This window comes from Carcharodon carcharias, chromosome 22 (assembly GCF_017639515.1).
Source record: "Carcharodon carcharias isolate sCarCar2 chromosome 22, sCarCar2.pri, whole genome shotgun sequence".
Taxonomy (NCBI): domain Eukaryota; kingdom Metazoa; phylum Chordata; class Chondrichthyes; order Lamniformes; family Lamnidae; genus Carcharodon; species Carcharodon carcharias.
In genome coordinates this window covers 40106981-40132798 of record NC_054488.1, presented here as the reverse complement: position 1 = coordinate 40132798, position 25818 = coordinate 40106981, and the positions used below count along the sequence as shown (strand labels likewise).

The following is a 25818-nucleotide window of genomic DNA, read 5'->3' as shown; positions in this document are numbered from 1 at the left end:
ACTCATCCAGGTAAGTGCAGAGTATTCCATCACATTCCTGACTTGTACCTTGTAGATGGTGGACAGGCTTTGGGGAGTTAGGAGGTGAGTTACTCGCTGCAGGATTCCTAGCCTCTTACCTGCTCTCGTAGCCACAGTATTTATACAAATAGTCCAGTTCCGTTTCTGGTCAATGGTAACCCCCAGGATGTTGATAGTGGGGGATTCAGCGATGGTAATGCCATTGAATGTCATGGGGCGATGATTAGATTCTCTCTTGTTGGAGATGGTCATTGTCTGGCACCTTTGTGGCATGAATGTTACTTGCCACTTGTCAGCCCATATTGTCCAGGTCTTGCTGCATTTGGAATAGGACTGCTTCAGTATCTGAAGCAATGGTGCTGAACATTGTGCAATCATCAGGTGCTCAATAATCAAGCTATCAAACAAATGCTGCAGAATCTGAAGAATATGACTTGACAATCAAGGGCGGTGGTCTGTACTAAGTGAGCACCTAAAACAGTAATTTACAAGGGAAAATATATTGGTTGCTGATGTCAAGCCCACGTAACCACTCAGTAGAAAATTACAACAAGAGTTTGAAAGACAATTCCCCTCCCAGCAATCTGTCAGAGATACATTTCACATCAAAGAAGGCAGTAGAAGCTTTAACTTGATCATTGTTCCTGGGACCATGTTGCAGCTCAATCTATTTTCACATTAACAAAGATATTAAGAATTGAAGGCAACCAGGAGAAGAAATTAAGCAGCATAGGTCTCAAAAAATATTGTACCTGATATCTCCAAAATGCTTCCATCAGATTAAAAGCTCATGAGCAAACCAAGAGCCTGAATGAAACAGAAAACTGGCTGTTTTGCACCCTGAGCAGCCTTCTGACAAACTGCTCTTTCCAGCCTCTGTGCAACATTGCAGTTGTGAATGGCTTGCAAAAACAAACATTTTTGTGAAAACTTTAAGTACAGATGTGGCGCCAAAAGGAAGTTTTATTGGTAGAGCTTTCCCTGAAATTAGAACCTCAGGAGCTTTTGATCCTGTTGTTCAAAGGCCGCCTGAAAGTAAGCAACACCAAAAATGTTTGAAGGCAGCTGGCTGTTCTCTTGAAAGGACTGCCTAGGTTATTTGAGACAAAGGACAATTTGAATTTCTTATTGTCAATTCAAATGGCATAGTTCCAGGTGTTTGATTGACACTTTGGGCTAACAAAGTAAAACTCCTCTATGCTTCCTGCTCAAATATGTTTCCCAGCACTAGATCCTCAAAATTATTCAACATTTTTTACTTCCTCGCTTAAACATTAAAGAGTAAGCTTAACAGATTCCATGGACTAAATGGATGTGATGATGCCCGGCATGTAGGCTACGTATGGCACTTTTTGGGTCTTAAATGAGTACTGTCATTTTGGATAAATATGGTGGAGCCACCTGGAAGGGTAGATATTCTGTTTCTTTTCCTTGTTTAAGGGGCAGTATTATGTTAGCACAGAGTTTTGATGCTGCTAGTATATGCTCAAGAAAGTCTTTAGTGTTTTTTCCCAAATATTTCATCAAATGAACCATTGCATAAAAGCCTTGCAGCATTTGAGAAAAATTTGCTTTCGGAAAAAATTCTGTCACATAAACCTAAATAGATCACCAAAAAGCATAGCAGAAAACCACTAAAACAAACAATAGCTAGCCCCCTCATTTAGCACTCCTAATGTGTTCCTAAAAAATGGCATGTTAAATTGAAATCACTTTTCCACAAAAACATAATAAGGATGGGTTACGATCCTGCCCTGTAATTTTTACGTTAAAAGCCTACAGGTTGCCTGGAACGAAACTGAACCAAAAATCCTCTTTCCACTTACTACTACCCTCCTGCTCACCACTACCTGCAACCCATTTGGTTGGCATCACGCTGGAGGTTTTGGAAATGGTGGAGGATGATCCGTTGAATATGGAGGCTGGTAGGGAGGAAAGTGAGGACAAGGAGAACTTTATCATGTTCTGGGCAGGGGAAAGGGTGAGAGAAGTAGTATTGCAGGAAATGTAACTGACACAGTAGAGGGTCCTGTGAACCACAGTGGAGAGCGGTCACCGTTGGTGGAGGAAAAGGAAGCACTAATACAAAGGGTGGCATCGTCAGAACAGATATGAGGGAGACTGAAAAACTGTGAGAATGGAATAGAATCTTTACAGGAGGGGTGAGAGAAAGTGTAATCAAGGTAGCTGTGGAAATTAGTGGGCATAAAGCGGATATAGGCCAATAACCAATGCCCAGATTTGGAGACAGAGAAGTTAGGGAAAGGAAGAGTCAGACATGGACTATACAAATGCGAGAAAAGCGTGGAAATCAAAAGCAAAGTTGATGAAATTTTCCAGTTCAGGGGGAATGCGGGAAATGGCACCGATACAATGTTCATCGTACCAAATAAAGAATAAAAGGAAGAGGCACCAAATAGGACTGGAATGAGGTATGTTCCATATATCCCAGGAAAAAAGAGGCATAACTAGGACTCATTCAGGCCTCTTTTATTTGGAGGAAGTGAATAGAATCAAGGAAGTTGTTTAATGTTAGAACATGTTCAGCTAGGCAGAGTGGCGTGCTGATGGATGAAGACTGCTTGAGCCTCTATTTAAGGAAGAAGAAAAGAGCTCTTAGGCCATCCTAGTAGGGACAGAGGCGTAAAGGTATCGGACATTCACGGTGAAAAGACAATGGTCTGGAACAGGAAACTGTTAAAATTGCAGAGCATGGTGTAATCTCATGGATGTAGGTTGGAAGAGACTGGGCAAAGGCAGAAAAAAATAGAATCAAGATAGGAAGCTTTCTGTAAAGATTCTATTTCATTCTCCCAGTTTTTCCATCTCTCTCACATCTGTTCTGACAAAGCCACCTCTGTGGGACAAGAACAAGTTTAATGGATGTGTCCGCCAGGATGATACTGTTTGTGGATCTTTGGAAGGTGGCCGAAGTGGGCTATGTGGACTTGATGGACTATAAGATTAGAGGCTGTGGGATCATAGTCCTGTGGGAGGTAGGAGGAGAGTAAAAGAGTTGGCATTCTACTCCAGTATATGCAAGTAGGTTCACCAAAATAACAACAGCACCACCTTTATCAGCACATTAGAGTTGGACCTGAGAGAATGAAGTGCTGTAAGTTTAGAGAGGGAGAAAAGTTTGAGTGCATGAGGGAAGTCATTATATTGAGACAGCTGGCAGTTTCCAATGAAAAGATCTATGAAGAGTTAGACACCTGAGGGAGGAGTCCAGGTAGAACAAGAATTCTGAAGACAGGAGAAAAGATCCATTGCGTGTGTGTGATAGGTAGACTCCTGGCTGAAGAGCAGAGGCAAGGGTAATAGAAATGACATTTTGTGCAATTAATGCATTGTGCATCTTGGATACTATGTATATGATGTGTACAAAAATGGCACAATTCAATATACCAGTATTATCTAAATTTTAAAAAACATAGTTGAAGGAAAGGGAGATGAAACACCATTCCGTAGCTGTCAAAATGCAGTGCTGCGCAGACACAGTAAAGATGAGGTATATTGGCTGAAAGAACCTTAAACTACACATTACATAATACAGCCCAATTAAAACTCACCAGGAAAGAATAAAATGTCCTTTTTATTCAAATCATGTCCATCAAGCAATTTCTGTTGAGTGGATGTGAAACAAAACTATGCCTGGGCAACTGCTCTACTTAAACTGATGTTTCTAATTATAGAATACCCTTTAACTGGCTTTTACTGTATTAGGAAATGTAATCCACATTGTAATTGACATTACAATCCTCGGAAGGACACACCAAAGGACATACATAGCTGTGGTTAAAGGAGCAGTAACTAGTTCTGTATTTCAAATATTTCATCTGATAAACATTAGTTGCAAATTATCCTCCTTGTTCCTCATAGATCCTAATTTAAGCATATCCCATCTAAAGCTTCATACAGGTATTTGTTGATCTCTAGAATCTGGTGCTTGAGGATCTGCCTTATTCATATTGCTGTCTGCATTTTGTTGTACCAAATTTGGAACTTTAATTATTTGGCAGGCCTTTCATGATGTAATGTACACGGCTTCAGCTCCCACCAAGGAACCACAGTACATGCTAAATCTAATATACAGTATTGCTCGTATTGTATATTTTTCAGCCTCTGTCTTAAGTGGTCTTTGTGTATCTTTTCTATTGGGTTTTATCATCACTTCCTTTAAGCCTTTTAATCACACCTTTCATGTTGTGTTACTCTTTCATTCATTCTGAATAAAGCATTCAGATAAATCACAATTAAAGGGAAACAAAGGAATGTGCAGTTTGGTACTGGTGCTTATTGTGTTACAATTTCTCCTACTAATCTCCCCATTTTTTTCTTGACTTATTTTGGTTAATTATTTGTCTGTTCAAATTTTTATCCAAAGTTCTTGTGGTTAAGTGCTAGTATATTGTTGAGTTCTGCAGTTGGGTGTATGATGCAATGGAGCGAATTTCCCCAGGGTTCTCCCACTGTAACTTCAGCAGAAACTCTAGAAAAATATAAATGGCAGATTTTAGCCATTTACATTGTTCACCCAGAGGTTCTGCCAATCTTTTGCTGGAGAATCGCAGCAGTAATTATAGCAATGCACATACCTATTGTCACGATGATTGTGTATTCTTATATTGTCTTTTTGTGGGCAGTTGTGGTAAACAGCATATTAATTACATTGTGTATTGTGTGCTATTTTTCTGTGATTTGGAAATCTAGGATGGGCTCATTGGAATTAATAGTCTTTCCCTATTCCTAATACTCTTATGTTCTTAAGGTAAAATACACTTACCCAAATTACAAACAGGTGAATGACTGTCAGGTTGGCTTAGTTGACAGAACCCTTGCCTCTGTATCATAAGATTGTGGGTCAAGCTCACTTCAGGATCTGAACACATAGGGCAGAATTTTGCTGTCGGCGAGCGGGGGGCAGGACCCGCTCGCTGACACTTGATGACACTGGGCGGAACTCCCAACGTCACCCCGCCCCATTTAAATTTTCAGGAAGGCGGGGGCGCAGCAAAATCAGCTGTGGGCCCGCCAACCTGTCAATGGACACTTAAGGCCATTGACAGGATTAATTAAGCAAATAAAGGACCTGCCCATCCAACCTGAAGGTTGGCAGGTCGGCCAGGAGCCCCGGCAGCAACTAGAAAAAACATGAAACCTCATCCAGCAGTGGGATGAGGTTTAATGTAGGGTTTTAAAAATTGTAATAAAGTTGTTATGGACATTGTCACATGAGGGGACATGTAAGGGAATTTTCTTTTCTCTATTTTTAATATTTTTAAAAGTCGAGGCGATCTCCCTGAGGCTGCACTTAGCCTCAGGGAGATGAGTGTACTCTTTTGTGTGCATGCGTGAAAGAGTGCACTCTCGATTTTAGGGATTCCCTCCCGCCCGCATGGAAGCCCTTCCTGGCAGACGTCATGCTGGGTGGGCCTTAATTGGCCCACCCACGTAAAATGGCGGCGCAGCCCCGATCGCTGGCGGCAATCAGCTCCGCGCCCACTGGTGATTGGGTCAGGCCCGCCCACCTGACACATGGAAAATTCTGCCCATGATGTTGCCTGACATTCCATTACCATCCCAAGGGTGTGCTGCATTGTTAGTAGTACCATCCTGCTTGTTCCAGTAGTTTAGCTGGATGTCACCAATCAAAGCAAGGAGTCCTATTGTTGTAATTTTGTAATTGACAGCACAAAAAATCAGTAATTTGTCTAACTGCTGTTTGTGGGATCCAACATACAATGCTAAAATTTTAAAAGCAATAAAGGAATGCTCTGACAAGAAACAATGATGCAAATGAAATCCATAATAGTTTTTAAAAGGGATGTGGGAAAAATACTTGAAAAGAAAAAATTACAGGTAACTTAGAAAAGAAAAGCAAGCAAATAGGTAGCTTTGTCAGAGAGCCAGCACAGATGAGATGGGTCAAATTAAGTGCTGCGCTGTAAAATTCTATAACTGCAGAGAACATATTACATCAGGAGTGTGGTGCTGCTGTAGCATCACTCTGGCACTTCCTATGAAAAGGCTTTAATGGCTAGTCCTGTAATCCACCACATTGCATGATTCATAGGGACGATAACGAATAGTTACCAATGCTGTTTTTTTAAAATTCACTAATGGAATGTGGGTGTCATTGGCTAGGCCAGCTCAACCCTAATTGCCCTCAAGAAGGTGGTGGTGAGCTGCCTTCTTGAACTGCTGCAATCCATGTAGTATAGGTACACCCTGCTGTTAGGGAGGGAGTTCCAGGATTCTGACCCAGTGACAGTGAAGGAATGGCGATATATTTCCAAGTCAGGATGGTGAATGCCTTGGAGAGGAACTCTAGGTGGTGGTGTTCCCACATATCTGCTGTCCTTGTCCTTCTAGATTATTGTGGTCATGAGGTTTGGAAGGTGCTACCTTAGGAGCCTTGGTGTGTTTCTGCAGTGCATCTTGTAGACGGTAAACACAGTTCATCGGTGGTGGAGGGAGTGAATGTTTGTGGATTGGGTGCCAATCAAGCTGCTGCTTTTTCCTGGATAGTGCCAAGCTTCCTTACTGTTGTTGGAGCTGCACTCATCCAAGCAAATGGAGAGTGTCCCATCACACTCCTGACTTGTGCCTTGTAGATGGTGGATAGACTTTGAGGAGTCAGGTGGTGAGTTATTCGCACCACGATTCCTAGCCCTGACCTGCTCTTGTAGCCACAGTATTTATATGGCTAGTCCAGTTCAGTTTCTGGTCAGTGGTAATTCCCAGGATGTTGATAGCGAGGGATTCAGCAACGGTAATGCCATTGAATGTCATGGGGTGATGGTTAGGTTCTCTCTTGATGGAGATGGGCATTGTCTGGCACCAATGTTACTTGCCACTTGTCATCCCAAGCCTGGATATTATCCAGGTCTTGCTGCATTTGGACATGGGCTGCTTCAGTATCTGAGGAGTCATGAATGGTGTTGAACATCCTCACTTCTGACCTTATGGAAGGAAGGTCATTGATGAAGCAGCTGAAGATGGTTGGGCCTGGGACACTACCCTGAGGAACACCTATGGCATTTAGGTGTCCTTCCTTAACTTAAAGAGCTCTTGGGTCAGCTCAACTTATCCAAATCCAGTCTCTTTTTCCTGACAACAATATAAAACGTTGCGAAGGAAGTGGAATCACTCACGAAAGACATATTAATATAAACTTCCAGAGATCAGTTGTGAATTTTAAAACTGACATGAGAACAGTCCCAAAGATTAATAGCTAGGAAATGTCATTGGTTTTTGAGTAATTTCAGCTCCAGCCTTACCCCACTTCCAATACTTCCTATTTTACCTCCGACACTTCCAATTTTAAAGGCTGGATGGTAAACTCGACTTTGCTGATTGGCCAGCCATTATACACCGCACTTGCTTTTTCTTTCCACTGATCTCAGTGGAATCCACTCAATTAATTGTCTGACTGGATTTTCTAATCTGTAAGATTGGTGTTGATTTTAATCCTCACTGCCTCCAATATTGAAGCTACTTGCTTCCAGGAGTAACACACGCAGGGAGGTTTGGCTTAATGATGGTAATCAGAATTGGACGGGAATCCTCTCGCAACCCTGTGGGGCTCCGTTGCTTGTGATGCAGAGGCAACTGACGCAGGGACCATGTCATGTGATTTCTACCTGCATTATTATGTGGGGCAGAAGGGCAATTTTGGCCATGAGTTCCTAGAGTTTGAGTTCAGGCCAGACAATAAGAGTTGACCAGAACAAAAACAGAATTACCTGGAAAAACTCAGCTGATCTGGCAGCATCGGCGGAGAAAAAAAACAGTTGACGTTTTGAGTCCTCATGACCCTTCGACAGAACTTGAGTGAGTCCAAGAAAGAAGAGTTGACCAGAATGTCCGGAGCTTGTGGTGTGGCTGTGAGTTGGAGCCTGGGGAGGTTAAGAAGTGGCGGATGGAAAGCCGCCCCCAGGGTCCTAAGCTTCCCGCTGCTACTGCTGAATGTCCCAGAGTCAATGTGCAACAGCAGCAACAGTAGTAACCTCCTGTACAGCTCCCTGATTGTAAAAAAAATTACAGACTTTACAACTGCCTGTACACAGCTCTCTCATAAACAGGCATTTCAGGGTCTTTGAAGCTTTTGGTTCCTGGGATCTAAAGCATCAATATCCCCAAACACCCTGCTGTGTTTGCCTACTGAAACACTAATTCCTTGCTGTGATTGCCAGAGGATGTGAAACGCAGTATCATGTTTGTAGTCCCAGCTGGCAGCTTTACGTGGAATTTATAGCACAGAAACAGGCCATTTGGCCCATCTCATCTATGTTGATGGTTATGCCTCACACAAGCCTCCTTACACTATCAAGGTAAACTTCAGCTTCTTTTTCCTCATGTGTCTATCAAGTTCATTGAATATATCTATACTAGAATCATAGAATAGTTATAGCACAGGAGGAGGCCATTCAGCACATTGTCTCTGTGTCAGTTCTCTGCAACAACAACTCAGCCACTCCCACTCCTCCAACTTTTCCCTGTAGCCCTGTAAAATCTTTTCTCTTCAGATAATTATCCAGTTCCCTTTTGAAAACTGCAGCTGAATCTGTCTCCATCACATGCTCAGGCAGTGCATTCCAAATCTAAACCACTTGTTGCATAAAGAAGTTTTTCCTCATGTCGCCGCTGGTTCTTTTGTTAATCACCTTAGGGTTCTCAACCATCTGCTGATGGGAATAGTTTCTCCTCATTTACTCTATCCAGGCCCTTCATCGTGTTCTCCAAGGAAAATAGCTCCAGCTTCGGCAATTTATCCACATAACTGAAGTCTCTCATCCTCAGAACATTCTTGTAAATCCTTTCTGCACTCTTTCTAAAACCTCATATCCTTCCCATTGAGGCTGAACCAGTGTTTTATGAATGTTCATAACTTACCTACTTTTGTATTCTGTGTCCCAATTTATAAAACCCAGTATTCAGTATAATTTATTACTGCTTTCTCAACCTGCCCTGCTACTTTCAATTATTTATTCACATGTACCTGTTGGTCCCTCTGCTCCTGCATTTCTTTATTTTACCCTTTATTTTATGTCACCTCTCCTCACTCTCCTGACCAAAATATATCACTTTACACTTCTCTATATTAAGTTTCATCTGCCTCGTGTCTGCCCATTCCACTAGCCTGTCTATATCCTCTCGAGGTCTATCACTATCCTCCTCACAGTTTACAATACTTCCAAGTTTTGCATCATCTTCAAATTTTGAAATTGAGCCCTGTACCAAGATCTAGGTTATTAATATAATTAAGAAAAGCAGTGGCCCCTCTACATATCATCACCCAGTCAGAAGTAAAGTTTTTTGTAATTCATGTTTTGAGCAGGCTTGAATTAAATAATTGAACTGTTGCATAATGAAATTCTAGCTATGTTAAAGACTAATGATTCAAAATACCACATAGTTCGAAATAAAATGCCTACTGGCACTAATATTTTTCACTTGAAAAGCATAGTTTTACTGAGGTTTGGGGACTCAAATGGTTAATACATAGGAAAACAACGTAATAGTAGATTTAGAAATGACATGACCAACGCATTTTCTTAAAATTCTGGCATGTCAAAATTTAGCATTACACCACTGTATTTTATGTAAAAAATATTGCCTAATCTCAGGATACTAAAAGGTGTTGAAGCTGCGGCTAATGCTGTGAACAAAACATTACCAGCCCCACCCCCTTGATAAATAGGAAATCAGCATCCTCCCCCAAATAAAATTTTGGTCATCCTTGATCAACCAGATTTTGACCAAACCCTCCCCACTGCTAGACTCTTCTCCTAACACCCCACAAGCCACCTAATTCCTGCTTTACTTCCCCTCTTACAATTACAATTACATACCTCCTCTGCACTTCTTATCTGCACTAACCCCACTCTCCACCAACTGCACTTCTCCTCCTCCACTGTTCCATGTCTCAATCCCCCAACCCTGTTGCTCTAAATTCCCTTTCCTTAGCAATCTCTTTCTTGTCCCCTCTTCTCTCTTCCTTTCCCACTCCCTCTCTTTGTGAGCCACTCTTTCTTTCCTTTCCCCTTCTCTACTTCCCATATTTTTCCTTCTTCACTGCCCTTCCTTTTCCTCAACTCCCTTTCCCTCCCTTACAACTTCCTGATGCCTCCTCCAGCTTTTCCTCTCTACTCCCCCACACTCATTTCATTATTCCCCCACTCTCTAATGACTTGTTAGCTGAAAAATTCAAATTGATCGTGACTACCCTCGTGCAATGGAAAAATTTAGCGATGTCCTAAATTCAGTACATAGGCTGTGCATTTCATGAAAATATTCATGGTAATTATTCTCCTATGGAATAAACCTATTGTGCTGCCTGTTGTAACCGTTAGACCTGTAGATGGTGCTGTAATAAATGTATTCTAAATATCGAGGAGGTTGCACCTTCGCCAAGCCTGGCACCTTACGCAGCAGGAGAGATTGTAATGGTAGGGGTTTAAATCTCTTTTTTTCTCTGATAGATGAAGGCAAAGCTTAACCTACATCAAACCCTGCCACTCCCCATCTGAAATTTCCATTCATGCTTAGACAGAAGTTCTTGGTTGCCCTTCTCTGAAGAGATAGATTGTTTCTCTGCCTCTGTTCTCTCCGTGCCCCATCTTTCCCATACCACCCCTGCCCAACCTTCTTCCTCATACCCCTTCTTCCAGTCCTTACCGCTATCTTCATCCTCCTCCTCTCACCTCCTTTTGTTCTAACTTCTCCCTCCCCTCTCTTATGCCTGGATCCAATTACTCCTCCACCTTCCTATCCTATGTAAACAGAATTCTGTACTTAGTGAATCTCTTATGGTATTGCACCAATTCAAGAAAAAGAACAACGTCACTTACTTCTCAATTACATCCTCCTTCTCCTTTATGGCATCTGCATGGTTCCATTCCATTCGCCTTTTCTCCATTTCAACTGTCTCCAAGCTCATTTGCAGTTCACGTACATTGTTCTCCAGCTCCCTAATCTGTTCTGTACGTAGTTCCTTTACAGCAGCAAGCTTTGCATCTCTCTCACGAGCAAAACGATCTAACTCGCAATGTCTAAAGAAATATTAGATTTTTTAATTTAACAGAATAAGGCAGTTAAGAAATTAGAAGCTTTTCTTCATTTTTAACTAAATGCCCATTAGTGTTAAAAACATCTCCAAGTTTGAGATTATAACAAGCTCCTGTAGGGAAAACACAATTCAAAACTCTCCGATGTTGTCAATAAAATGCATCTCAACATTAACCACAAAAAAGACCCTCCCAAACATCTTTCCTTAAAGAATGGCTGCTGAATTAGCACCAATTAACGTGAAGTTAATTTGTGTTTGAGGGAAACAAAAGGGAAACAGTATCTGAACTCCTCAAACTTGTTTCAACAGACGGTATCAACTCAAAGAAAACACAGTCATGCTCTTTGTCTTGATTTAACCAATGACCTCTTCTCATTTTCAGTTACAATGCTACATAACTACCAAAATATGTCAAATGGTTTGCAGTTTAATCCCATCAGCAATGTCATGAAGCACATGCTTTACAAATGATGCTCTATATAAAATGCTTTGCAAAAGGTTCAACGGCTGAATGATTCAGAGATGTAAAAATCCAAATTGAGAGCAGAAAATCAAACATATGTTAGTTGTGCCATAAAACTTGGGTATGATTTCTGAGCTGACTTGGCATTTCTCAGCAGAGTGGTGTCATGGGTACAACAAATGGTTTGAGCGATTCTGGACTGGGTGGGGAGAAATTACCCCACGTTCCTGCTCCTGATCACAAACAAGTAATTCCTGCTGAATGTAGGTGAAGACAGCATTCCGTTTAGCTGTGTCATATCCACCACTTCAGTAGTCCAACAATGTGACTGACTTAACTCACAAATTAAAAATGGCCCCTTGGCTGTGATGCTGAAACAGGTGCCCATAGAACTGTGCATTAGTAAGATGACAGCTCCTTCAGGAAAAAAAACAGGAGGGAAGAAAAATATGATAGGAAAGGAAATTTGAGAAAAGATGATTGGGAGAGGGTGTTGACTCTTAAGATAGGACTCATGGATTTGGACACCACATAATCAAGTTCAAAACACACGTTGCCTTCAATGGGTATTAACCAGACTGCCAAATATAGAAAGAGTATTACAATTTCAGTCCAGGAACAGGAGTATAGTTATATTGATTATTGGAATCAGTATAAACATAAACGATCAAATATTATGTGGAACACTGTGGCTTCCATGCAGCAGGGACCATGGAAATGTCACTAATGACTTGACTATTCCAATGCTTTCCTGGCTAGTTCCCAAACTTCAGCTCATCCAAAACTCTGTTATTCATATCAATTCTGCTGCCATAATCCTAACACACAACAAGTAACATTCACCCATCACGTCTATGCTCATTGACCTATTTTGGCTTGTGATCTGGCAAACCCTTTATTTTAAAAATCTCATCCTTGTTTTCAAATCTTTCCATCAACTCAGCCTCCCCATCTCTGAAACCTCCTCCAGTCCTACAACCCACTGAGATCTTTGCCTTCCTCCAATTCTGGCCTCTTGCACATCCCTAATTTTCATTAATTGTGGCTGTGCCTTCCTGGCCCTAAGCTCTAGAAATCTTCCTAAACCTCTCCACTTCTTTACCTCTCCTCCTTTACAATGCTCATCAAAACTTACCTTTTTAACCAAACCTTTGGTTACCTGTCCTAATATCTCATTTGGCTTGGTGTCAATGCTCCTGTGAAGTGCCTTGATACCTTTTACTATGTTAAAGGCATTACATATAAATGTAAGTTGCTGTTGATGATGGAATGGAACTGTTTAGGGTTGTACCATGTTGATTGTAATGTTAATTCAGAAAACATTGTTTTCTTCATTCCTTGAATGATAAGTATTCTCTATAAGAGTACAGCCACCTTGAGAGGTAAACCATGTTTGGGCTGCTAACTACCATCCTTTCCCATCAGAAGTTAAATAGCTTGACAATAATTACTAAATAAGTTGTTGCTGTTTACTATGTTATGGGAAGTGATATTGCAGAAGTTTAAAAACCATTTAGAAACACTATCCATTTCAGTTACATGTTATGCAAAATAATAAATTTTATACTGACCTAGATTGCCTGAGAACTTTATCAATTCTTCCTATTAAAGACTGGAAAATATAAATGAGGACATTGGCAAAACACTGCAAAACATATGTGCAGCAAGAGATTGGAAGAACCCTCAGAGAAACTACCGGTATGTAAATAATTTCTCCAAGATTTTCACCTCTTTCCCACTGAAATTACAATGGGAGATTCTCTGAGAAATTTCTCCCCCCAAATCATTCAACTTGTACAAGAGGGGTGCATCATTACACACCTAAAATGGGCCTCGAGGGGCTTGATTAGGTCTTCAGAAGAAAGCACTCGGGGACCAGTTTCTGGGTCTCAAAGGGGATTCATTCCAGGTCTCAGAATTGATGGTAGGTTCTATGGATTGCTGGGTTAAGCGGGAGTTGTAATGGGGATGAAGGTTGTGGGTTGGTTGCCGAGACCTACTGAGGCCCTTCTGTATGGAGTACTTACCTACAATGATGGGGGTGCTTCAGGGAAAACCAATCTTGGAGCAGGAACATTAACCATGTGTTAGGTCTCTTATTTGCATATGTCATGGGCCTGATGTCTGCTTCAGGCATGGGCAGAACATGTTTCATTTATCTTTATCCACCATAGCGGGCAGTGTACCTTTGGCCAGAAGTTTGCTTGCACACCATGCCATCATTTTGGAACCTTAAGTGTCCAAGCAGTGCCTGAAGAATAGGTGCTGTATGATGCAATTTCTAGGCCTAAGTATTCATTTATACGAGTGACCAGTGCCACTAAACCCAAAGGAAGGCAGTCCAGTAATTTATAACACAGATGTCCTTAGGCACCTCATACCATTCCAGTACACCTCATCCTCTAAAGGACTTGAATGGATGGCTCCATACAGGAGCTTTGAAGCTATGACTGCTGTAGTGACGAATGATCAAACATTTGAATTAACTTGTCACTTTCCAGTGGTAAGTATTACAGTTCTTAATAAATGACCCTATACTATGGATTTAGCCTAAATAAATACCTGTCTTAGAAATTTCAAATACTTACATTTTATCAAGAACAGTAGAACGTCCCTATGGTTTAGTCTTGCTACTAAAATGGCACATACATTATATTTCTCACTGACAGGCACATGGAACTATTCAGACTATTCATAAATAAGTGATATCATTAAGGTCAAAAATAGGAGGAGTGACTGGTTCAAAGCAGAAGGACATGCCCACAAATGAGGCATCTGATGTCTGCAGGTGAAGAAAAGAATATATATATCTAGTGGACTATTAATAAGTCAGGTGGCAGAGGTGTTTAGTGGAATAGGAATGTTGCCATTTAGTTTAACATTTTCTCAAGTTTGCGGGACTCCATTGAAAAAATCGCTTATTCAATAATTGTAGACAAGGCTGCTAGATTGATTCATTCCTTAAAACTGTTACAATTGTCCATAACATAAGATTTTTGCACCTTTAAAACATGCAAGTAATTGCAAAGCAGTTTATTTAATAGCTAACCTGGTTTGCAAAGAAAATGCCTATTTTACAACCGTCTGCTTAATACAGGAAAAAATGTGATGAATTCAGAAATACTATACAAAATTGATGCTTTGATCATTTATTTGATTGCTTTCAATATGTGCAATCTGACTGTCCTATTTCCTACATTACAACAGTGACTATGCATTAAAAGTACTTAATTAGTAAAGTGTTTTGGGATGTCCTTAGTTGTGAAATGTGCTATAAAAATGTAAAACATTCACACGTTTCTTTTAAAAATATTTACTAAAATTACAGCTGTGTGTGCTATGGATGTCTGACAGTTAGTCATTCAGGGGTAGAATAGCTGGTAACTGGCAGTATGGTAGCATTTTCTGGTGGGGTTTGTCAGAATGTGTCAAATCTAGCAAAGGGACCCCATAGAAAGGTTTACAAACTACTGTACTTGATGTTGCTAATAAGCTTAGGGCTGGATTTTGGCTACTGAGGTGGGTAACTTGAGTTGGAAATTTCTCAAGTTGCTGCGGGGTGGACACATGGGTGGGCAATTGCCGAGGCGAGCTGGTTAGAAGGCCTCTCTTGGTTCTCTGGGTTTCAGTCCTTGATGTTTTACTAGATCTGAAGCTCTCTAGCCCTCACCCCTCACACTGCCTCATTCCCCACCCCCCAATGGCCCCTCAACCTCCATGCCAACTCATGCCCCTCACCCACCCCCCCATGACTTCTCATACCCACTCCACATCAACTCCATGGCCACTCACCCAGTTCCACTGTGAGACGACCTCAGGAGTCATGTGGAGATGAAATAAAATAAATTTCTAAAAACTTTAAGACAATTTTTCCTACATAGACTTGGTGAAAAAAACGCTCATTCATTTTAAATCTCAAGTGGTTAATCACAAAAAAATGAAGTTTTGTTCATGCTATGGATCATTTGGTAGTTTCATCAAGCTATCAATCAAACTGTGATCTCAGAAACCTTGCTGAGAAAATTTAAGCTTTTGAAATTCAGCCAAGCATTCATAATGAATACCCCTCAGGGACATGTCAACTAAGAACTTAATTGAAACTGCTTAAACAGATGCTACACCAGCTGGCCCGGCAAAGCAGTCCAGCAGAGTTTTTGTTTAAACAATCACGATCAACTGCAGCCTTCTTTTTTACAATTTAAAGAATGGGGATCAAAAAAAATTTCAGCTCATGCTGGTTATATGGACCTTATCTGCCCTTCAATAGTGTTTATGTCTACTCCATAAATTAATGACTTCCACCCTGCAAGTTAAGGCCCTTGGAACAATCAAAATTGGGTCTGTTTGAACTTAGCAATAAATGGAATCTGTTGGACTTCTGCATCTGGGTCCATCCACCATTCTTACAAAGCTCCATGGAGTCTTCCCAACTCCACGAAAATCCAGCCTTAAAGTTCAAATCCAGCCCGAGAAGTTCTAATCAGTTTCTACCTAGAGTAACTGCATTGCATTACATTAGTCTTCAAAAGGTGCATTTATAAACATGTGTATTATTGTGAAATAAATATTTTGTAATTTTGCTTTTTCTCCTTACAGTTCTGCATCAACTTTCTCCAAGTAAAAATAGCTTTGCTTAAAATAAATCTTATAACGGGTTGTTGATATGCAGTGTTACAATCTCCATAGAGACTGATAACTTTAAAACAAAATTTGAGCTTGTAGCTGGAAGAATGATACTACAATATTTTATCTTTTATGACTTTTTTGTAACAAACAGGTCAGAAACATTATTAACTAAACACCATTTTAACTTATTCTTTAAACTACAGAACAGAACTTCCCCCTTTTACTTTTAGCACAACCAAAAAACCCACTTCACAGGTGTACTTTACACTGTCCTTTTAAGTAGTAACTTGATTTTCCCGTAGACTCAGTCCAAAATGATTCTCAACTCCTCTGGGTTTACTACCATTTCTTTCCTTTCCTAGTTTGGTAGCTTTTAAACCCATAACAATCTTCCACAATGATTGTTTTTTCATGAAGATTCTCCCTCTAATGCAAGATAGGCGAAGCTTCCAGCCTTGTTTCAAATCCTCACAAATTTGTTTTTTTTTTCCCCATTTTGAGCGTGAGCTCCCACTCACATTCCAGAGAGACTTTTGGCCTCTAGCTGCTCCATCGCCCAGACTCTGGCAGACCAACTGTGTCTGTGCTATTTAGTGATATTTTAGGAGAGCCTATGACCCGATCTTTACAAAGGCTTCCTCTGCATCCTTCACCTCCCAAAGCCCATGTCCATGGCAATGTGAATCACATGGGTCTTATATGCAGGTAGAAATGCTGGTTAGCTATTCTTTAGACCCCAATTCTATCTTAAGTGAAATTAAACGGACAGTTTAAGGTATAACCATTTACAACCTGACATTCTCAACATCTTCCTGGGACTGTGGAGACTAACAGTCTAACCACTGTAAACAAAATGCTGCTACCATTGTCTCAAAGTATGAACCTTACACGTTCTTCCCAGGAAAACAATCTGGGCGTTCCTTTAATCTTTAACAGCTCCCTCAACCTGTTGTCAAACGGATTTCAGAACAGATGACGTGACCCCCTTCATTTTACTCTAAATGAGAGGCACAGTACCAAAACATAATAATTTTATAAACCTCATAATTGTAACAGCAGTGCTGTACTATTGACCTGCAACAAGAGTCCCTGATATTAAGCTGCAGGATTTAAAGCTGTGTAAGCTTTTGTTGTGTTGTTTCTCAAGGGGAGAACAAATATATAATGTAGTCCTTTTCTCAAAGCTTTGTTCACTTAATCTGGTCATAATCACTAATTATAAACCGTGAATAGAGACCTTGTGGTTTGGAATATATGTTCATGTAAGTGCCACATGTATTTTTCTTAGTTAAGCTCAACAGGCTTCCACGTATACTTCCAGCATTGGTTAAACTGAATCAGTGTGCCAGTTGTCAATGTTAGAAAAAATTATACTTTTGAATGCATTAGAGGACAAGCAAGAAATATTGAAGCAGAGTTGATCAAGGAAAGCTGAAAAAACTTACTGGAACTGTCATGATAATAAGAATTTTTTCTCCTATGGGATGTATCATATAAATCATTTTAAATTTATGACACTGTCAAAGTAGTGTTCAAGAGTGTCCTTGCAAAATTGTAAGGACTACAACAGACAGTGGTCAGGATTTCCTGTTCCCACATTCCGAGATAGATCAGGAGGACATATGGTAAGTTCTGCAATTTAGCCTATGATTTTCTGATGGTGCAGAACATCTTGATATGCACTGCTGGCATGTGGATACCCAGGAGCACTGAAGCAAAAAATTTTGGCAGTATTTCTGTGGGAAAGAATAAAATACCTGTCTTCAAAAACCAATCAACTTAAAGTTATCTTGATGGTTGGACAGTTTATTTGAAATGTTAATGCATGCGGCTGAACAATGGAGTTCTGATCAGGTCTGAAGATTAAACTGAAGAGAAATTGCGTGTTTAGGCCATTACAGTACGACCTCTCCTGCCCATTACTACAAAACAACTGTAACATGAACAAAAAACAAAATCCCAAAAATGCTGGTTGCTGCTGCTTAAAGCTTCTCCTGTCATGGAATGCCAGACTCATCTGTCTTGCGCCATCCTCACATATCCACTGTAGCTCATCTGCAACCACTCTGACATCCACCTACTCCTCGGTCAACCCCTTTTTCTGCTGCCCTCCACTTTTGCCCTCCAGCAAAAATCTCTGTAGCTTTTCAGCTCTGATCAAATGGCCAAAATACTAACATTTTCTTTTCTGGATGTCACTTTTTAGAATTCTTTTCGCTCTTGCTATTTCAAGTACCTCTGCGTTTATCTTTTGGTCTTTTAGCATACATCTTAGCATCCACATTTCTTCCAAAGGTCTTTGCCTATTGTCCGGGTTTCTGAGGTATACAGGAAAGTGGATAAAATATAGCATCTTATGAGTTTTCCCTTGTTACAAACTGGAGTCTTGTTATTAACACACCTTTCATCTTCACAAAATTACTTCCGGCTATCCCTAACCTTCTAATTTCTGCACCACATCTGCATCTTCTGTTATCATTTGTCTTAAATATACAAAGTTATCTACTTGTTCCAGTGTGACATCATCTACTTCAATCTTTATTGTACATGGCTGTAGGAGGACATGGATTAGAATCTGAATATTGAAGCATACAGGATATTTAGGAAGGACAGGAAGCAAGGAAAATGTGGAGGGGTGGCTCTGTTAGTTAATGATGGTATTAGCACAATAGAGAGGGAAGATCCTAAATTCAGGAAACCAGGATGCGGAAATGATTTGTGTAGAGATGAGAAATGGTAAAGGCAAGAAGTCACTTGTGGGAGTTGTGTACAGGCCCCCTGACAGTCATCACATGGTAGTGTGGAGCATAAAGGAAGAAATAATTGGAGCTTGTCAGAAAGGCACAGCGATAATCATGGGAGATTTTAATTTACATATAGACTGGAAAAGTCAGATGGGCAAAGATAGCCTAGATGAGGAATACATTGAATGTTTTCAGGATGGTTTCTTAGAATAGCATGTTCTGGAGCCTACCAGAGAGCAGGCTATACTAGACCTAGTGTTGTACAATGAGATCGGAGTAATTAATGATCTCATAGTGCCGGTGCCCCTAGGTAGCAAGGACCATAATATGATTGAATTTTACATTCAGTTTGAGGGAGAAAGGAATGGATCTGAGACGAGGGTTTTAAACTTAAATAAGGACAATTATGAGGGTATGAAAGCTGAGCTGGTTAAAGTGAATTGGAAAATTAGGTTAAGGGATAGGTCAATAAACTTGCAGTGGCTAACATTTGAAGTGATATTTCAGAATGCACAGAATAGATGTATTCCAACAAGTAAGAAAAAGTCCAAGGGAAGGACACACCATTTGTGGTTAACTAGAAAGGTTAAAGATAGTATCAAACTGAAAGAAAAGGCATATAATTGTGCAAAGAAAGGTAGCAGATCAGAAGATTGGATAGAATATAAGGAACAGGAAAGAATCACTAAAAGGCTAATAAGGAGAGAAAAATTAGAATATGAGATAAAGCTAACCAGGAATATGAAAACAGACAGTAAAAGATTTTATAAATATTTTTAAAAAGAGGAGTTAACAAAGTGAGCGTTGGTCCTATAGAAACTGAGTCTGGAGAATTAATAATGGAATACAATGGCAGATGGCAGATGAATTGAAAAGGTATGTTGCATTAGTTTTAAACATAGAGATACAAGTAACATCTCAGAAGCAGCTATAAACCAGGAAATGGAAGTGAGGAAGTCAGTCAGGAAAATTACAGTCACCAGAGAAGTGGTACTGAGTAAATTGTTGGAGCTGCGGGCTAACAAAAGCCTGGGTCCTGATGAACTTCATCCTAGGCTCTTAAAAGAATTGTCTAGTGGAGTAGTTGATGCATTGGTTTTAATTTTACAAAACTCCCTAGATTTGGGAAGGTCCCAATAGATTGGAAGATAGCAAATATAACTCCATTATTCAAAAAGGGAGGGAGACAGAAAGCAGGAAACTACAGGCATCTGTCAAAATGTTAGAAGCTATTATTAAAGAAGTTACAGCAGGGCACTTGGATTACCTCATTTATATAAATGACTTGGATGAAGGGGTTGAAGGGATGGTTGTCAAATTTGCTGATGACACAAAGACAGATAGGAAAGTAATTGGTGAAGAGGATATAAGGAGGCTACAAGAATAGATAGGTTAAGTGAGCAGGCAAAGATCTGGCAAATGGAGTACAATGTGGGAAAATGTGAAATTATCTATTTTGTCAGGAAGAATAAAAGAGAAGCATATTAACTAAATAGTGAGAGATTGCAGAGCTCTGAGCTGCAGAGAGTTCTGGGTGTCCTACTGCATGAATCATAAAAGCTCAAGGTCATCAGGAAGAGTCAACATGGTTTTGTGAAACGGAAATCGTGTTTAACCAACTTATTGGAGTTCTTTGAGGAAGTAACGTGCTGTGGATAAAGGGGAACTGGTGGATGTACTGTACTTAGATTTCCAGAAGGTATTTGATAAAGTGCCACATCAAAGGTTATTACGATAAATAAAAGCTCATGGTATAGTGGGTAACAGACTGGCATGGTTTATGATTGGCTGGCTAACAGGAAACAGACAAGCAGACAGTAGGCATAAGTGGGTCTTTTTCAGGTTGGCGAGATGTAATGAGTGGTGTGCTACAGGAATCAGTGCTGGGACCTCAATTGTTTACAATTTATATAAATGCCTTAGATGAAGGGGTTGAAGGGATGGTTACTAAATTTGTTGATGACACAACGATAGGTAGGAAAGTAAGTTGTGAAGAGGACATAAGGAGGCTACAATAAGATATAAATAGGTTAAGTGAGCAGGCAAAGATCTGGCAAATGGAGTACAATGTTGGAAAATGTGAAATTGTCTATTTTTGGCAGGAAGAATAAAAGAGAAGCATATTATCTAAATGGTGAGAGATTACAGAGCATTGAGGTGCAGAGAGATCTGGGTGTCCTAGTGCATGAATCACAAAAGGCTAGTATGCAAGTACAGCAAGTAATTAAGAAAGCTAATAGAGTGTTATAATTTATTGTGAGGGGAACTGAATACAATAGTAGCAAGGTTATGCTTCAGTTGTACAGGGCACTAGTGAGACCACATTTGGAGTACTGTGTACAGTGTGGGTCACCTTACTTAAGGAAGGAGGTAAATGCATTGGAAGCAGTTCAGCGAAGCTTTACCAGACTAATACCTGGAATGAGTGGTTGTCTTATGAGGAAAGGTTAGACAGACTAGACTTGTATCCACTGGAGTTTAGAAGAGTAAGAGGCGACTTCATTGAAACATATAAGATCCTGAGGGGTCTTGCCAAGGTGGATGCGGCAAGGATGTTTCTTCTTGTGGAAAAACCTAGAATTAAGGGTCACTGTTTAAAAATCAGTGGTCGCCCATTTAAAACAGAGATGAGGTGAATTTTTTTCACTCAGAGGGTCATTAGTCTTGGGTATACTCTTCCTGAAAAGGTGGTGGAAGCAGAGTCTTTGAATATTTTTATGGCAGGGGCAGATAGATTCTTGGTAAGCAAAGGTGTGATAGGTTATCGGGTTAGGTGACATGTAGGTTTCAGACAACTATCAAATCAGCCATGATCTTATTAAATGGACAGTTTTCTTTTTGGTTGCTTAAAGATGTTTTCCACCATTAGATCATTTCCTTGGCAAAATTGTATCAGTTTCTCTCTTTCATTTCTCAATCCAAGACCATGTTAATCGACATGCGTTCCTAAGGTTCCTTCATCAATTTTAGCATTTAAGTCTCCTATTACAATTGCCACATCAATTGATTTAACTTGAGCATAACACTTCAAGATGTCACTATAAAATGCCTCTATTTCCTGCTCACTGTGATCTTGTGTCAGGACAGAAACTTGTTTGACAGCCAGGTCAAAATGCTTTCCTTTGATCGTAATCATGATCACTCTTTCTGAGATTGGCCAATGACTTTAACCTGATCTCCTGTATCTTATTTTTACTAGGATTCCTACTCCATTCTTATATTTCTCAGGTGGTGAAAAACAAAGCACAGGATTCTTCTTTACAATCAGACAAGATTCTAACCATCTTACTTCTGCAAGTCCTAATAAGTCAAATATCAAGCTTTCCCACCTGATACAAAGTCTTTATATTCCACATTCCTATTCTCAAGAAGCTACCTCTTCCATTTGGTGTAACAGGCTCAGAAGCTGATCTCTCTTGTAAGTTTAGGTCAACTTTGTCATAAATTTGTCAGTTACTTCATTGGGCAGGGGCTTCTCCTTCCCTGTCACTAGTGTACATAAAAAGCAGAATAATGTTGGAAGTTTGAAACTAACACATTTGATAGTATTTTCAACAAGCTTCTCCAGATTAAAATCCGATCAAAATGAACCTCACAAAAAACTGTTTAACAAATGGTGTAGAATTTATTTCAGAAATCAACACCTAGAAACTAAAACAAAATTACCTGGAAAAACTCAGCAGGTCTGGCAGCATCAGCGGAGAAGAAAAGAGTTGACGCTTCGAGTCCTCATGACCCTTCGACAGGGTCATGAGGACTCGAAGCGTCAACTCTTTTCTTCTCCGCCGATGCTGCCAGACCTGCTGAGTTTTTCCAGGTAGTTCTGTTTTTGTTTTGGATTGCCAGCATCCGCAGTTTTTTGTTTTTACCCCTAGAAACTAAGACTAGATCGGAGGATAAGACTTCCAATTATAAGTCTAACAGTAAATAAACACCTTTCAAAAATGTCCTAAGGAACTCTGCATGCAAATGAATTACATTTACTGCTGTTAGGTAAATAAACCTTGACCTGCTTTAAGTACAACATCACACAAACAGCAACTAAGCTAATCTGGTTATGCAATGTTGGTTGAGAGCTGAAAATTGATCAGGCCAACATGAGGACATGGGATTTTAAGGTTGACGTGAGGGAGCCACAATCTAACATTCCATCTAAAAACTGGCATCTTCCACAATGTACGTGGGCTTAAATATCAGCTAAGGATAAGCACTCAAATGGTACTTGAACTTACAAATTTTTGGCACAGGTGACAATTAGCGTGATAGAATAGGTAAGTAACTGAATGACAACAATGATGCATGTGACAATTTTAAGATCAACACAATAATTTTACATATTTTTTAAAAAATTGTTGCTTCCTTCCCCCACATTAATAATAACCATTCCCTGGTCAAAGGAGAAAGGAGACAATTTGTTTCCACAACCTGTTATAGCACTAACAAATAAGCTTCAAAAACATGCAGTAATAAGTGATGATCATTTACTTATTCATTCTCATCGGCCCTCAGCTTTCTTGAAAAGTAGAGAGCTCAGATCTTCTCGTCCCTTTGACAATATGGTCACTCATTAAGTGAATTAAGTTACTAATTTTGCAATCAACCTTTTTGTGACACAGCACAATTAAGTTCAGGTCCTCAGGACATCCTGATAATATATTGGCATTAAAGCAGTATATTATTTAAATGGAGAGAGAAAGCAGTATATTTTTTAGATGGAGAGAGAAGCAGTGTATCATTTAAATGGAGAGAGATTGCAGAACTCTACATACAGAGGGATCTGGGTGTCCTGGTACATGAATCAGAAAAAGTTAGTATGCAGGTGCAGCAAGTGATGAGGAAGGCAAACGGAATGTTGTTGTTATTGCTAGGGGAATATAATATAAAAGTAAGGAAGTTTGCTACAGTAGTATAGTGCATTAGTGAGACCACATCTGGAGTCCTGTGTACAGTTTTGGTCGCTTTACTTAAGAAAATATTTAATTGCATTAGAAGCAGTTAGGAGAAAGTTCACTCTACTGATTCCTGAGATGAAGAGCTTATCACATGAGAAAAGTTGGACAGGTTGGGCCTGTATCCATTGGAGTTTGGAACAATGAGAGGTGATTTTATTGAAATATTTAAGACACCAAGGGAACTTGACAGGGTTGATGTTGAGAGGATGTTTCCCCTTATGAGAGAGGCTAGAACTAGATGACAGAGTTTAAAAATAAGTGGCCCCCATTTAAGAGGGGATGAGGAGAAATTGTATCTCTCAGAGGGTTGTTGGTCTATGGAACTCTCTTTCCCAGGGAAACAGGGTCATTGAATATTTTTAAGGCTGAATTAGATAGATTCTTGTTTGATAAGAGAGTCAAAGGCTATGCAGGAAGGTAAAAAAAGGTAAGAAAGTGCAAAAGGTAGACAGGAAAGTAAAGTTAAGGCCACAATTAGATTAGCCATTATCAAATGGCTGAGCAAGCTCGAGGAGCCAAGAGGTCTACTCCTAATGTGTATATATGTTTGCACATATGCTCGGATCCCAAAGTAATTTATAGCCAGTAAAGGACTTTCAAGTGTAGGCTCTATTGTAACATAGAGAAATAAGGCAGCTAAATTCTGCACAAATAAATGGCCAGATAAACATTGAAGGATAAATGTAGGCCAGGGCACAGGCTAAGCACTGTAATATCTTTATTATCTATCCTGGGGGGGCCTCGTTTTAACATTTCATCTTAAAATGGAACTTCCAACAGTACAGTGCTAGCTCTATACTGCACTGAAGTATCAGTCCAGTCTCAGTGAGGCTTGAATGCATGATCTTCACACTCAGAGGCAGGAGATGGTGGATCCTGTCGGATGGTTCCCCGAGCAGACTGTCAAAGTCATTTGGGAGAATGCCTCATTGTCAGAACTTTCCAACAAGCACCAAGATGTGGCTTGGCTGGTGGCGAGAAAGGCCCTCCCCATCAGAACCTTCCAACACACCCTCTGCAGGTTGCCCTCGAGGTGGCTGTGGTCGGGACGAGACCGTTGTTCACCTCCTTGTGGATTGGGCCTTTGCAAAGAAGGTCTGGAGAGAAATGCCATGGTTTCTTCAAGGTTCATCCCAAGCAGCGCAGTGACACAGGACTTTGTGCTCTACGGGCTGTTCCCAGGGACACACACCAAGACAAACATCAACTGCAGCTGGAGGATCATCAACTCAGTGAAAAACGCTCTTTGGTCTGCCCAAAACTTGTTGGTCTTCTAGTGCAAAGAGTTGTCCCCAACCGAGTGTTGCAGACTGGCACATTCCAAGGTCCAGGGCTACGTGCTGAGGGACGCACTAAAGCCGCCGCAAAGGCACGATGGGGAAAGTTCACTGTCTAAGACCTTTCTGCCATAGTACGCCAAAGAACTGGGAAAGGTATAGGCCCCTCGGGCTGTATGGCTCACAAGGAATGTATGCATTGAATACTAATTGTATTAGAATTGTATTGAAGCACCTCAGAGTGCAACCTGACGTATGTTGATAACTCCAATATCATTGTATTGTCTGTAATGACCATTTTGAAATGACTATAATATTCATTGATTATATTGAAGCACCTCGTGATCCATGTGTAAAAGTTGAATCTGATTGCACTTTTTGTGATGGAGATTTAGAAATGTTTTGTAATGTTCTTCCAGACTTATTTTATGAATAAAGTATATTTTTCAAAAAAAAATCTTCACACTCAGAGGCATGGATTTGGCTTTTTCTGCTTGCCAATTTTGTTATGGTGGTAGTATGAATGAGCTATGATACCACTTAGTGATTTTTAATGTAGTTTAGTTTTCTCCCCTTATCTCTCCTGCTGAATATACTAAAATCCCTGCTGCCATGCTGTTCCACAGGTGCTGGATATCTCAAGTACCTCAATCAACATCCA

General features: G+C 40.2%; 1 protein-coding gene across 5 annotated transcripts in view; it reads right to left on the bottom strand.

Moving 5' to 3' along the window:
- ccdc57 (coiled-coil domain containing 57) overlaps positions 1–25818 on the bottom strand; it is a 179441-nt gene that overhangs the window by 88645 nt on the left and 64978 nt on the right. For all 5 annotated transcript variants that reach the window (XR_005946643.1, XR_005946644.1, XM_041217393.1 and 2 more), the window contains exon 7: positions 10878–11078. Coding sequence is in view for 3 of the 5 variants with exons in the window: in XM_041217393.1 (XP_041073327.1) it covers positions 10878–11078 (201 nt within the window). In the remaining 2 variants the exon portion in view is untranslated. The remainder of the gene's footprint in view (positions 1–10877; positions 11079–25818) is intronic.